Consider the following 16,119-nt stretch of genomic DNA (forward strand, 5'->3'; position numbering starts at 1 on the left):
GTGTCTGTGTAAAGGGAACACTCTTTCATCTTCCCTTACCACTCCGGCATAACATTATCACTGACAGGAAAATCACTTCCAACTCCAACACATAAAGAAATACACCACATGCCCTGAGTTCATCTCATGCGGACAGTATTACAAAACCTTAATGCTGATCTCGAGGAAATTCACTTATAGCTATTATAGAAATATGCATACTAAGTTACTGTATGATGAGTTATTTTATGTGGGAAACTGTGAGATCGGTGGAAAGGTTTTACATTACAGCACGTCAGATGAATTTGAGGGGTGTAATTTGTTTCTGTATCTATTGGAGGTGGAAGGGGGTTCCATGTGGAGATGCAGAATCTGTCAGTGACCGGAGTTAGTGTTATAGAATCATAGAATCTTAGGGTTGGAAGGGACCTCAGGAGGTCATCTAGTCCAACCCCCTGCTCAAAGCAGGACCAATCCCCAATTTTTGCTGTCTGAGTGCTTCTTTCACTTGCAATTTCCTTGCTTTCATGGGTCTGGGTGGGTGGGTTTTGCCTTCAAGCAACCTTAACTAGTTTGTAATTAAGTTTTTGTTTGTGGGATATTATTTAGATTTTAAATACTCTTCCGTAGTCACATAAAATCTCTCTTTGTATCATTGTAAGTCCCCCAGGAAAACCCACACTTGCACACAAAAACACTCCAAGGAACTTCTCCTTGGCAAGATCAGCAAAACAACAACCTGGAAGTTTGTAGGGCAAGTTAACTGCAGCTCTGATAGTCAAGAAAAAAAATGAGGAAAATTTTCAAACTGATGAACAGGGACCTTTTTGAAACATCATAACATTAAAATTCATTTTCTGATTTTGTCAGATTTGCCATAAACAAACCCTGTCCTGGCCTTAGGTGTGGCATGTGAAACTTCAAAGACACTGATCTTTCTCTGGAGAAGTTGGTAGTAGAGGGAGCGTTGAATATCAGGACCACAATGTGAACCTAGCGTCAACCTTCACTGTAGATTAGCTGCCACCATTCCATAATACTGCATAACTGCAATTTAAAATTGCAATGTGGTGCTGTATGGTGGAAGGAAGTATTCAGGGGTTCATTGATCTTGTTAAACAAAAAGGCAGCCTACTTGTAAGATGGCAGACTCAGAAACAAAGCCTACACCATATGTCAGAGTTCTTCTAAGAAAGGTTTAGAAACTCATTGAAGAAAGCTGGCTATGACACGCTGTCAGAACCTGACACTGTAATATGTCTGTTCTACCTTTCAATCCAGTCAGAGCAGAGTGCTTTGTTTTCCTTCTTCCTAGTGCTTCCTTCTGCACACACATGCCTTTCATACAGACTCCGCCCCTTGTCGGAAAGAAGTTGTCTTAGGAAAGTTTTCTTATTATTGTTATTTTGATAATACATAGCTGCCAAGTCAGAGGACTGACAGCTTCCATTCATCTGAGTCAGGATGAAGATCCTTTTAAGGAGGCCATTATCTGTTCAGGTTCTTTAATCCCTTTGGCGGAGGCAATGGTGGGAGGAAGCCCGCTTTCATCTGTGTCAAAGCAATGGGACCAGAGTTTAGCTGTCATAAATAGAAAGGAGCATAAACACTGACAAATTACACGTAAAAATGTAATAAGGAAAGCCAAAAAGGAGTTCGAAGAACAGCTAGCCAAAAACTCAGAAGGTAATAACAAAATGTTTTTTAAGTATATCAGAAGCAGGGAGCCTGCTAAACAACCAGCGGGGCCCCTGGATGATCGAGATACAAAAGGAGCACTTAAAGACGATAAAGTCATCGCAGAGAAACTAAATGAATTCTTTGCTTCAGTCTTCACAGCTGAGGATGTTAGGGAGAGTCCCAAACCTGAGCCGTTTTTTGTAGGTGACAAATCCTGAGGAATTGTCACAGATTGAAGTGTCACCGGAGGAGGTTTTGGAATTAATTGAGAAACTTAACAGTAACAAGTCACTGGGACTAGATGGCATTCACCCAAGAGTTCTGAAAGAACTCAAATGTGAAATTGCGGAACTATTAACTATGGTTTGTAACCTGTCCTTTAAATCAGCTCACTGTACCCAATGACTGGAAGATAGCTAATGTAACTCCAATATTTAAGAAGGGCTCTAGAGGTGATCCTGGCAATTACAGACCGTTAAGTCTAATGTCAGTACCGGACAAATTAGTTGAAACAATAGTAAAGAATAAAATTGTCAGACACATAGAAGAACATAAATTGTTGCGCAAAAGTCAACATGGTTTCTGTAAAGGGAGATCATGCCTTACTAATCTATTAGAGTTCTTTGAGGGGGTCAACAAACATGTGGACAAGGGGGATCCAGTGGACATAGTGTATTTAGATTTCCAGAAAGCCTTTGACAAGGTCCTTCACCAAAGGCTCTTATGTAAATTAAGTTGTCATGGGATAAGAGGGAAGATCCTTTCATGGACTGAGAACTGGTTAAAAGACAGGGAACAAAGGGTAGGAATAAATGGTAAATTTTAAGAATGGAGAGGGGTACCTAGTTGTGGTCCCCAAGAGTCAGTCCTTGGAGCAATCCTATTCAACTTATTCATAAACGATCTGGAGAAAGGGGTAAACAGTGAGGTGGCAAAGTTTGCAGATGATACTAAACTGCTCAAGATAGTTAAGACCAAAGCAGAATGTGAAGAACTTCAAAAAGATCTCACAAAACTAAGTGATTGGGCAATAAAATGGCAAATGAAATTTAATGTGTATAAATGTAAAGTGATACACATTGGAAAAGATAACCCCAAGTATACATACAATATGATGGGGGCTAATTTAGCTACAACTAATCAGGAGAAAGATCTTGGAGTCAATGTGGATAGTTCTCTGAAGACGTCCACGCAGTGTGCAGCGGCAGTCAAAAAAGCTAACCGGATGTTAGGAATCATTTAAAAAGGGATAGAGAATAAGATGGAGAATATCTTATTGCCCTTATATGTATCCATGGTACGCCCACATCTTGAATACTGCGAACAGATGTGGTCCCCTCATCTCAAAAAAGATATACTGGCATTAGAAAAGGTTCAGAAAAGTGCAACTAAAATGATTAGGGGTTTGGAACGGGTCCCACATGAGGAGAGATTAAAGAGGCTAGGACCTTTCAGCTTGGAAAAGAGGAGACTAAGGGGGGATATGCTAGAGGTATATAAAATCATGAGTGGTGCGGAGAAAGTGAATAAGGAAAAGTTATTTACTTGTTCCCATAATATAAGAACTAGGGGCCACCAAATTAAATGAATGGGTAGCAGGTGTAAAACAAATAAAAGGAAGTTCTTTTTCACTCAACGTACAGTCAACCTGTGGAACTCCTTGCCTGGGGAGGTTGTGAAGGCTAGGACTATAACAGGATTTAAAAGAGAACTGGATAAATTCATAGAGAGTAAGTCCATTGATGGCTATTAGCCAGGATGGGTAAGGAATGGTGTCCCTAGTCTCTGTCTGTCAGAGGGTGGAGATGGATGGCAGGAGAAAGATCACTTGATCATTACCTGTTAGGTTCACTCCCTCTGGGGCACCTGGCATTGGCCACTGTTGGTAGACAGGATACTAGGCTGGATGGTCTGACCCAGTATGGCCGTTCTTATATCAGATGTTCAGCTCAGTCAGATGTGAAACATTTCCATAAAAAAACCCACTTCAATCTTTTAATCCCAAAGTATCCCACTTGGAAACAAATCTGCAACAGATGTCATTTTGTTGATTTCTTAAAGCCAAGATTTTCAAAAGTCAGTAGTGATTTCAGGAGACTCCATTTTTCAGTGCCCAATTTTGGACACCTTAAAGAGACCTGATTTTTCTTAACTTCAGTCATGTTGATAGGCAATGTGGACCACTATCATTAGCTGTAGTGTACAGAACACATATATGTATACCTCAAACCAGAGTCTGCTCCAAGGAGCTTCCGATTTTTAAGACAGACAAATAAGGCAGTTATAAGAGACTAAGCGTTGGACTGAAAACCTGCAACACCTGCATTCAAGGTCCCATCTCTGCCAGTGTGTGGTCCTTGGCAAATTACTTAGCTTTGGTGTCTCAGTTTCCCCCTCTCCAAAGCTACTTGTTACTATCGTATTCCTACTTGACAAGACCACTGTGATGACTATTTTGTTAATGTTTATAGAGCACTCTGAAACTGTAAATGCTGCGTAGGCTGTAAGTGCTTTGAGAACAAACAAACAAATAAAACCTATAGGGCAAGGGCAATCCCTCTTAATTGCCCCTTTACTGAAATGAATCCAAAAGTTTCAGATAGCCAGTGTTACCCAATACCCTATCACTGATCCGCCATGAGAAAGCATTGTCCTTTTGTGACTCATTAAAATCTTGTTCTTTCCATTTAAAATTGATTTGTTTTTCTTCTCTCAAAAACTAGGTGCTTCTGACCTAACAGCATTCAGTGATCCCAGGGTGGGAATTGATCGCCCGTTCTCTACTCTTCCTTCAATTTCTGATCCTCGTATGCACTATCCTGGAGCATTCACCTACACCCCAACACCTGTCAGTTCAGGAATAGGAATTGGTATGTCTGCTATGACCACTGCCACAAGATATCACACTTATCTCCCTCCTCCATATCCTGGTTCTTCTCAGTCTCAAGGCAGCCCATTTCAGACCAGCTCACCTTCTTACCATCTCTATTACGGAACATCAGCAGGGTCATACCAGTTCTCCATGATGTCTGGGGGAGATCGGTCACCCCCACGTATCCTCCCTCCTTGCACTAATGCTTCCACAGGGTCTACTCTCCTCAACCCCAATCTTCCAAACCAAAGCGATGTGGTAGAGGCAGAAGGTAGTCACAGCAACTCCCCTACCAACATGGGCACCACAGCAAGGCTGGAAGAAGCAGTATGGCGACCATACTGAATTAATTATAAGTAGAGATGGGCCAGGACTAAAGTGCTTTTTATCTGCTAATGTCCATAGGTATCCCATAAATAACTTTTCCCGCCTGTGGGCACTGCCATGTTTATACATCACTTTCAGAAGCAAACGGTCCAGAAGTCAGGACTTCAGGAATGATGTCATGGTGTTAGCCAATCAGTGAAGGGATGTCATTCCAGAAAAGTAGCCTTTTTCAAGGGCTGAACTTTGGAAAGGAAAACATTGAAGTTGGTCTAGAGATAGGGAAGGTGGGTAGATAGACACCCAGGCTGTTTTCGGACCGGTGGCCTCCAAACATCCTTTATTTTGGAGGTCTCCAAAGTCCTAAAAAGTGCTTTGGTTCACTTCTAATTTTCAGACTTAAAATCTAACACAATCTTAGTGAGTATACTTAGTCATAAGAACGTGTTAGTTATAAGGAAGTATAGGAAGATTCCCAGAGGGAAACTGTGAATGCTTCTGATTTAGCAATGCTGTGAATGAGAAGTTTTATATCTTGGACGTTGACTTTTTTACCAGGTTATATATTCCAAAGAATATGGATTTTTTTTATTATTATTAATTTTTAAGGATGCAACTCATCCTGCTTTGCATCTAACTTCTCTTATTTCTTTTTTGGCACCTTATACATTGCAAAAAGATTTCACTTTTAAAAAAAATCATGCTTGCTTCTTTATTGCTTTGTCAACTGAAAGAATCAGCCCCTTTTCAATGAGGTAGTTTAACTTTTTTTTCTTTTGGACTTCGTTTAATGCAGTGGCTACAGCCTTAGGTCATTTTCAACTACTGTACTATGATGATTTCCTCAATATTTATGCTTGATGTTTAGACTTTTCTTATTTGTTGATACTATTATTATTTAAATATGCTCTTTTTTTTTACAGCAGCCAAAGGTAAATTTATAACATTGAAAAAAGGCTGACATAACGATGGGTAACGTGACGTCTAGTTATCTAGCCATATTGTTTACATTTTGCTCCGTTTATTTAATCTGCCATTTGAAACCCTATAAAGTCATTCTTTTCCTCTGCTGGTCTTTCAACACCAAGGGTTGAAACACTTTAAGGATCAGCAGTATGGAAGTATATAATTTGTAAAGCAGACACAATGGGGTCATGCATCTCCCTTCAACGAAATATTTAGGGCCATATTCTGCTATTGATCCTGCCTGGGCTTCTTATTGACTTTAGTAGGAGTCAAGTACTCATCCAAGGACAGAATCTAGCATATAGTTGGCACTCCAAGAGTGAAATCCTGGTGCCATTTAAGTCAATTGGAGGTTTGCCATTGACTTAAATGGGGTCAGAATTCCACGCAAAGTTTCCAGCACAACACTCTACATACCAGTGTATTCAAAAAGAAAGCAGATTAACAAATCACAAGTAAATGGAGCTGAAAAGTGCTCTCAGACTCAACTGGAAACCAGAATATCAAACAAGTGGAGTTTAAAAGTTCTGTGGTCATATAGTTCTGAAGGAAGAAGAATATTCAAAACTGGTGCACAGAATATTCTGTCCTGTAGAAAATTTGCAATGCATTATAATAGTACTAATCTGCTATTATGGAATATCACTGTTGCCCATCATTAACAGCACAAACATATCAGATGTCACTGTAAATTTTAAGGCACTATTTTATTGGAGGGTTTGGTCTGAATGCATTTGTTGTACTACTCATTAATTACAAACTGCTGATGTTGACATGTGTGCATTCAAAATGATCTGATTGTTATTTAATGTACCTCTTAAATTAGTGAAACAATTGCAGGTCCACTCAGAAGAGTATTTGAAAGCAGGACTTCAGATCAGCGTTTGATGTTTAAAAAAAAAAATTTAAAGGATTTGAATTACAAAGATCCTTGGCTGCAGGCAGCAAAACAGCTGGACTTATTTAAAACCATTTGTTTTTTTGAGTTTTCTTTATATAAATATATATATATATATTATATATATATATATATGTTAGGTTTTGCTTCTTTGTTTTGGTCAGATGCAGTAGCACTTTGGAATAAAACAAGTTACAAATTGAAGCATCTAACATGGTGAATAAGGTCATTCTCATGCAGAAAATGGGGAATGTTTCAAAGGATCTCAGTGGAAGCTCAAAGTTGTTTTCTTATTATTTAAACTACATAAATTGGCATTGTCCTTTTAGTTCAATATAAGAATTCTATATTAAATTTGCTAAGAACAAAAGAAGTGGAAGACACAAAGCGTTAAAGTATATTTTGAAAGTACGGTGACCATCCTGAACTTTAAACCAGCCTTTGTGACCCTTTGCATAGTCAGTGTCTCTTGTCTCCAGTGACCTTGAAAAAAGTCCTTCTTCACTGCTTAGACTGTAGCGCTACTGGAGAATCCATACAAGTCCACATGAAAAATCATAAATTGGCCAGAAAACAAACCACATCTGTCTTTTGAAAACTATCCCCCCTTCATGCCCAGTAGCCATATACTTTGTTTTTAAGAAATTGTCTTCCTCATCAACAAATGATGAGGACAATGTACGTGGCATGTGTTTGAGACTGTACAAAAGCACTTAGCAGTTGAAAGAAGGAAGTTTAAAGAAGACATTTCCTGTATTCATGCATCTCTAAATTAATTCAGTGTTATCATTCCCATTGTTGAATTAAACCTAAAAGGACAGTTCCATTTCCCTACAAACTGTTCTGCCCCAGCAGACGGCTCAGGATTCTAATCCCACTACAATAGACAATAATTCATATTTTCCCCCAAGGGTTGGGTTTGAATGTTCTTTTTGCAAACTATCATTTGTAACCATGTTTGAAACAACCCAGCTTAGCAGTCAAATTACTATTAGATTTAAGTAAATATAGGACTTAACTCTCATTTGCATGATGGCCCCTGTACACTGCTCTGTAAGTTACATTTATACCCACTTTAAGGCCCCCCGTTACACAGCCAGAGCAGGCCTTTGTGTATGTGGCAGTCAGGCCCATCCTGTCATACTGCTACTGAGGATTTTTTGCATAATTATGATAAATAATTTTTTGGAAAGGAAACAATCAATTTCCAGAAAGTGGCCCACAGTCTGAGATAGGTGATATGTGTCCTGGTTTACCTTTGTCTTTGAAACATTCATTATTATTTTCTGAGTGACCTTTTTCATTCGTGTATTTGACAATTCAGAAATAATAGATGATTTTTTATTTGAGCAAAATTCTTTCTTGTTTACCTGCATCATAACAGTTTTTGTTTATTTAGCTTGGTCAGTACTGATCACTTGGCATTTTTTCCTCCTTATTGTAGAAGAGTTGCATCAACAGACTTACTTGTATTTATGTATGTAAATAGAGTTAAAAAGCTACATAGCAAAATCTTGTTAGTGCTTGTAATTACTCTGCATTTTTTAAATTTTTCTGCGTTTTTAATGAATTTATCCTTGTGTTGGCTAAATACTGGAGTGAAGCTTGTTTCTTTCCAACTTAGTTATTTTAGGCTTCAAAATTAACTACATTTTATTCACTTTTATAAACAGTTATAGCATGGTCTCTCTCAAACACTCTTCACTTCTTTTTTTTTTTTTTTTTGGTAGGGGTGAAATGAATGTGCAAACAACTGTGGGTTCTTTGTGGTTTTCTGGCTGTGACAGTTATGACTTCGTTTTAAAAAAGAAACTTTCAGTCTGAAATGACTGTATGGTAAATCTGATAGAGAACACAATGGGAAATGTGATCCTATCAGAACAGCACCAGAGTATGTTTGTTCTGCATTTACTGGATATGTTTACAAAACAGACATTGCAATGTACTGGAATGGTCACATTTTCCTTCAACACTGTCACCCTGAACATTTTCAGAAGGGGAAACTTTCAAGCACTGGTGGTTTATTTGTTGTTGTTGTTGTTGTTTTAACCAGATAGGAAAAGAAAATGGAGTAGATTTCCCCCACTACAAGATGTCTCTAGATACCACGTCAAAGTAGACACTTACTGTACGTAGTGAAGACAGTGTCCAGTGCTACAGGAAAATTCATTATGACTAGCATGCCGAGCAGCGGGACTGCTAACTTAGTTCGAATGGAGACTTGCTTTCTTTCTTTGTACCACAGTTTCTTCTGTAAATTCAATATTATAATTAGTGTGAATGACAAATAAAATGTTTGGCAAGTATGCACGTTGGATTGATTTGTTCTTTTATTAGGAAGGGAATAGCCTATAACTCCGACAGTGAAAGGCCATTGGCAAGGTATCAGTCACAATTTCAAAAAGATTTTCCTTAAAGTTTGCCAGTCATATGCTGACATGCTTACTCTTTTCTTTTCTTTTTTTTAATTCCATACCCTTCTGGAGAAGGCCAGCAAAAGACCTATTAGGCCACTTCAGTCTTCAAAATCGAACTTAAGTGCTGCGGAGGCCTAACAATTGAATTAAGTCTTTGGCTTCTTAATTAAATCAGAACTTTCCAAGAGGTCCTATATCTTCTCTCCCACTCTAGATCTTTCTTCAGATACAAAACATTAAAGTAAATTTCCCCTGTTTCAGAAGAGACTTGCAGTCTTCAGTGCGTGTTCCAACAGTATCTTATCTCTTTCACCACTTTATTTGGCATTGTAGGATGCATTCTGTCTGGCTCTGCTGAGCAGTACTTTAATTCAGGAAGCATCAAAACAAATAGTCCTAGATAATGTAACTTACAAGGGGCATTGGCAATTTTTTTTCAAACAAATGAAGAAATGCTATGCCAATGACTAGCATTAATGCAACATTAATGTCAGGGAATCGAGTGGATCAACAGAGCTAAGACTGAAAGTTCAATCTTACATCTTCCATTTGTGCATATATTTTAAAATATGTTTTTGTAGCTTTACACTAAATTTGTCAATATACTGTATTATATAATACAAATTAAGCCTCTTATCCTTCCATACAGCAAGGTGCAGTACAGTATATATCAGTTTTGCCTTCATTTACGTTGTCAATGAGATCTACAAAACAAGCCAGTATAAAGAGAATCTGTTCTGCTATATGACACCTTGTCAGACACCACACAGTCCCTCACGTGATGATTCATGCAATCACTATAAAATTATGGTCAGAAACATGAACTAAGGAAAAACTGTTTCTGAATTAGAGATGGTTAAACTCTCTTACTGGGCGCAGTAACCATACAAGCCACACCCCAGACAGAACCATGTTCTGTGGAAGCTTGCTCTGATGTGCTCATCTGACAGAATTACTGGTAACTCAGTTCAGTATGGCCCCGAAGCAGCACTTGCCTCAGCACAAGCAGCATTGGGCTGCTGCTATTTTAGCGAAGGTCCCCCACACAGATTTTCCTCCTTTGCCTGGGAAAAGCCACACAACCAGAGTGAGTGCACTTGTAGAGAAATTGGTGAGGTACTGGGAATCTATTCATTTGGTTTCTCGCTTAAACATGCCAAGCAGGGAGGCAACAAACACCAAACACTATTATATCAAGGGCACACCAGTGGAAATGTTTATCTTAGTTCTTGAAAATGATACTGAGGCTAATAGAGCGGAGCTCTCAGCTTGCTTAGGTTGATGGGAGCAGGTGGGAGTGAAACCTTACTAGAGGAGTCTAGGGGGATCCAACCCAGAGCTTTCAACCGTAACACATTTCACAATAAGTTCCACTTTAGAGCCCCTTGAGACTCCCTGTCCCGCAGTATTGCTAAGGTTGACAGTGTAAACTGGACTGCAGCAGCTTGGACAATAGTCCACATCAGCTGCCAACTGGTGGCGGGGTGGAAGGAAGAGACACTGTCCAAGGAGCACGCTCCCGGGCTTGTGTGGTGGTGGTGACATGACTATGTGCAGGTCCCAGGTGTGTGTTGGCAGCACCTTCCCTCTTCATGCACATGGAAGGAGCCATTGCAAGCCACCATCTGCTGCCCATCTATATCCCAAGGAAGAGGAGCCAGGAAGGACCCTGAGGAGCTGCCTATGCCTTCCATCTCCACCTCCCTAGATGAGCTTGCTGTCTGGGCAGATAAGAAGGTGGGTGAGAAATTCAAGAGGAGACATTGCCACCAGAACACTCCACCGTTGCTGTTCCCTGATAGCTCCAGGTAGTTTCCTGATACCTTATTTTGGGAGTGGAGTAAGAGCACTCTTATCTTCAGCCTCTGGCTCATTTGGGAAGGGCAGGAAGAGGGGAGGGTAAAGAACTGGGAGAGGGAGCCAAATGGGGAAAGTGATGGAGACAAAGGACAGAAGCAGCTGTTTGTGAGAGGAGGAATGACATGGCGGACAAATGAGCTGTTGCATTTTGTTGAGTGTCAGATTTTAATGGCTTATAATTATAAAGCCTGTTGTTAAGGAGGTTTCCTCACTGTATGCATCAAATAATAAACCAGTTTTATTCAAACAGTGAAAAAAAAAACATCTTTTAACACAGGTTAGAAGCCATTAAACACTAGAAGCCACTAAACCGTCAGCCATGGGGACAACACACAACAAAGCACAGGAGTGCCACATTTTGGTCTCACATTTCCGTGGTTTGTGTCACACGCTGGCAAGTTTGGAGTTGGTCTGAGCCTGGAAATCATGTTACAGCCCTTCTCAAGAGCAGGTATAAAACATCCCGGTACACCCAGATAGTTAAAAATTACATTATAACCATGGTTGGTGAGGACACACACCTAGCTATAAACTCAGTAAAATCCTCTTGTGCATAGGGAGGCCCTTATTCACAGTGTTTACATTGTATGGTTCCAACAACACTACCGTTCTCCCATGTTGGAAGACTGGCTTATGCCACCCTGGTTTCCTAACACAGCTAAACCATGGCAGTGTAAATGGGCCAAAACTGTATTTTAAACTTGCTCCCGCTTTGTGCAACAGGTTCGGGGTCTTGCAGAGCTATAGAATGATTTGGGAACCTGCCTAAACTATGGTTTCCCACCCTTCTTTACGGCAAGCTCACAGCACATTTCATTTTTTTAAGTATGTCCGGGAGCTACCATGTTGCCACCGGGCTCCCCAGTGCAGGAGAACTTAGAATGTAGGCAGCACCATAGTCAAAGAATGTTTGAATTACAGCTCGTCTTAAACTACTGCAGATCTTACGTTATTGCTTTGTGGGGGAGGGAGACAAGCTGTAGATAAAAGCATGTTTAACCCTGAGGAGAAGGAAAATAAAAACTCAGAAGCTACAGGTCTTCAATGGAATGTCTAGCTGCTGAATTAGGGAGCTTGTTTTCTGGTTTTAAATTACAGGGACACCTAGAAGTCTTCCAGACTGCATTAGTCATTGCGAGTCACTGTCTAGGAATTGTTTGGGTTTGCAAGAGGAGGCTAAAACAAATTAGACAGAAAAGCTAATACAGTGTTTTCAAACACAATGTGCTTTCAAAGCTCTGAGGGGGTTATGTTCAATTTCAGGGCTTCACAAAACAGAGAGTCATAAAAAAATAAATAGAGATGGACAAGTTATGTCACATCATATGGCCCATCACCTGCCACATAGGACTGCTTCCTATCACGCAGTTAAAAGTGCTTCTGTCTAATGTAGTTTTAAATGTCCCAACTTAGTGAGGGAGCATCTGTGGCTTTTCTTTTGGAGGCTATTCCACCAGCTTATAGTTATCTGAGTATGGAGCACCATTGTTATGTTCAGTGTTATACAAACAGAGGAAATACAGCCCGTGTCCTATGGAATCTACAGTTTAGCAAGCTGTGACTGAAACAGGGTTCCTATGGAGCTGTCCCATATTCCCTGTCTAGCTAGGGAGGCAGGGTCCTGATGTGCACCCTGGAGGTGGTGCATGTTGGCTGGGAAGCTTTGCTCCATGCATGCCCAGCACAGCTTACCTCCGTGCTGAACACTGGGAGACCAAGATTAACAATAGGGGATGATGCTCACTCTGTGCGGGGGATCACCACACAGCCTACATAGCACTGAAAAGCTACTTTGAGGGCTGAAATGGTGCATTGGCTTTGTGCTGTCCATCTGCATGAGGAGAAATTTGCCCATTTTGCGCAGGCACGAGAGGTGATGGCCAGCGCCTCCTAACTCTGCCAAATCTCAACCAGTTTTCCCTGGAATACCAACATCTCTCACTGAGGAGACATGGCACTCATTCTGCCCACGTCTAGTTTCCTCCCCAGGACATTTGTGGTGTTGAGATGCCCAGAAGTGAATGTCATATTTTACCCGTAGTCTCATCAAAAGACTTAAAAGGGGACTATTATTATCGTGTATTATTTGTATTGTGGGACTGGCGGTGGCCCCAGTGTGCTAGGTGCTGTACTAACAGCAATAAAAAGATGGCTACTGCCCCAAAGAGCTTACAGGCTAAGAGTAATGCTACAGAAAGCAGGTGGGTATGGAGAACAGATGAGGGGAACACAAGGTAACAAAACGATGATACTGGTCAGCACAATGGGCAGCGATCTCAGCACACCAGCTTGTCTACCCCCTGTTCAGTGTCTTGTAGGCATCACAGCAGAGGAGACAAGGGATAACATGGTGGCATCGAGGATGTTTACACGGAGCTTCTCCCATGCTTAGCAGCAGCTTGGGAGAAAGCGCCAAAGGTGGTTCTTGGAAAATTTAACACACACACAGGCAATGAAGTGAGAACAGAGGGAGGAGTCAACATCCCAACAGCATACAAGAGAGGATAAGCAGGGTGGGGATAATCTGGGGCTATCACTTCCCTGCTTTGTAATTTGATGCTTCTCCATGGGCAATCCATAATTGCACTGGCATTTTGCTGCCATATTTCATTGCAGAGTCATGTCTAATTCGCTGCTTCCTATTGCTCCAGAATCTTATTCACCATTATTGAGACAGAAGAAAAACTACGTGTGAAAAGCAATGAAACATGGTGGGTGCACAGTTCATAAAGGGGGGTTGTTCTCCAGACATGCCCAGGAGGCAATCTTTGTTGTCAGAGGTGCTCTCTGTCTCCATCACTTCCTGTTTCTTATGAGGTGACTGGGCTATGACTCTTCAGGACATGTTGGTCAGATTTTAGGGTCTTTGGGCCAAAAGTCTGTCCAGGCCTTGCCTTACCATGTATGCCCATACATTCAATGGCCAAGATGATCCCAGACTTTGATTCAGTAAATCACATGGCATGATTGGGAGGCCAGTCATTCATTCAGTTCCCTCATCTGGAGTGGTGGATGTCACCAACCGCTTTGATTACAGCAGATAGTGTAAAAAGACCAAAAGACAGGCAGCTCTTGTATCGTTCCTGGGTGCAACCCTGGACTGTGCAATGGTTTTAAAGCTCTGTTTACTACAATAATCATAAGCACATAAAAGGTCAAATCCTGTTCACCTTCCACAGGTGGATGCCTGGCTTCAACGGGGTGACTAATCATGTGAGTAAGGCAAGCAGGATTTGGCCCAGGATCTTGCTTTTCTTAGGTCTGACCTGTTCAAACAAAGCATATTTTTTTCTGCATCCTTTACTTCCCACACCTATTTTCTGACTAGGAAAGAAAAGCAACATCAGAAAAGAAAGGGAAAAATAGAATGTAGACTTATGAATTATTGTTGTCAAGATGCTATTAAAAGCCCAGTGTCTAAAGGCTAATTGCTCCTAGGAGCTCATGAACAGGGCTGTAAATAACTGAAGAGAACACCCCTAAGTTTTGTTTTATATCCCTGATAAAATAAACTGCTCATCAGAAACCAGGACAGCAAAACTATCCAGTGGGTTATATTCTCCTTTGTGTCACTACAAAGCCAGATCCTGCAAGGTGCTGAGTACCTTCAACTCCCACTGAAACTAAGAGGACTTAAGTGTGTGCTCAGCATTTTATATCGGGACACAGGACTTCTCGGGGGTGGGCCCTTACAGTGTACTTTGTCTCACAGCCCATATGAATTGTACAATTGTATGATCCAATACTCCCAATTACTGGCAATTACTCATCATTAGAAACTGACAGATAGCCAGGGATCTGATTATTGCATTGACCATTGTTATGTGGCTCTAAGTGCAGATTTTTCTAGTTCTTTTCAGTGCTTTGGAATCATTATCTTTCCCCTAGACTTGTCCAGTTATCACTGGTGCACACGCACACACACACACACCCTTACACCCTTTTCTTGCTTTCACATTTATCCATGCACAACTAAAGGAAAGATTCAGTATCCTTGACCAGCTTGAATAGGGGCAAACCATCTCATTAGCTCACCTACCTCTTTAGAACCTTACTCCAACATCTGCCACTTCAAAACATGCCAGTAAATTTTCCTTCACTGATGGTAAAGAAGGTTCATTTGCTATGAAGTTGGGTGTCTGAATAGAAGAATTTCCCTCATCAGCATTTCCCACTTGCTTTAATAACGTTCAGCTCTCGCTTTAGATATTCTTTAGCTCTGGTTTAGTAATTGTGCATCTCCCTCCAGCACATGCCTCCTTTCACCCCACCTTCCTCAGGTATTTGGTTTAGGTACCAAACATCTGACTCAATCAATTGAGTCTATTGTGTAGAAGAGTGAATTACTCTTCCTTGCTTGTGTGTTGAGAGATTTAATGGGGTGGTTTGCTACGTACATAAAACCAGGTCTTGAGGAAATAAAAGCTTAGGATATTACCGCACCCCAGTGCCCTGCATTGGCCTCTCAATGGAGAAGTTAAATAGAACTTATACCGATGGTCTGTCCTATGCAGGAGGTCAACCTGGAAGATCATTATGGTCCTCTCTGGCCTTAAAACCTATGACTTCCTGATACCTCGTTTCTTAGAGAAAAGCGCTCCAGAGGCAATATTTTTGAATCAAGCCAGAACCAGCTGCATTACTTAAGAAAGGAGCAAGTCCACACAGTGTTAAGTATTGCCCTCAGCTACACACATGCATCTCCCACTGTAGGAGATTGGACTTGCCTGTAGAATTTGACCTAGGCTGCTCCTTCTTATATGGCATCTCCATTACTGGAGGTTTACAACCATGGTAGTCCATTCACTATGATCTGCTGCTAATCTCTTTGTGAATGAATAGCCCTTTTGATCCACACAGGACACCACATCATCCATCCAAGATCTTCTTTTGCTGCCGCGTGTTCTTCTGCCGTCAACTTTCCCTTCTACTCCCTGTAACCATGCTAGGGTAAGTTAGGGTAGTTTAATTTCTTAGGTGCCTCTTTTTGAAGCACCGTAACAAAATTAGTAAAATAGGAAAGCGGCCAAATGCATCTGGAATCTCATCCCAGTCTTTAGACACCCCAAAGTTCAAGAGTTTTTTGTTTTGTTTTAGTTCAACCATTATAGATATGTGGCTGT

The 16,119-nt window shown here is 40.8% G+C and overlaps 1 protein-coding gene across 7 annotated transcripts in view; it reads left to right on the plus strand.

The window, feature by feature from the left end:
* Positions 1-9,129, plus strand: part of RUNX1 (RUNX family transcription factor 1) — a 210,614-nt gene extending 201,485 nt beyond the window's left edge. For 6 of the 7 annotated variants that reach the window (XM_073361365.1, XM_073361383.1, XM_073361374.1 and 3 more), the window contains one exon: positions 4,383-5,522. In XM_073361365.1, the coding sequence (XP_073217466.1) occupies positions 4,383-4,876 (494 nt within the window). In that variant the 3' untranslated portion in view covers positions 4,877-5,522. Of the gene's footprint in view, positions 1-4,382; positions 5,523-8,772 lie in introns of those variants that run through there. The other variant, XM_073361398.1, reaches the window with a different exon arrangement.
* Positions 9,130-16,119: the final 6,990 nt, after the last annotated feature.

This window comes from Lepidochelys kempii, chromosome 1, assembly GCF_965140265.1.
Source record: "Lepidochelys kempii isolate rLepKem1 chromosome 1, rLepKem1.hap2, whole genome shotgun sequence".
Taxonomy (NCBI): Eukaryota; Metazoa; Chordata; order Testudines; family Cheloniidae; genus Lepidochelys; species Lepidochelys kempii.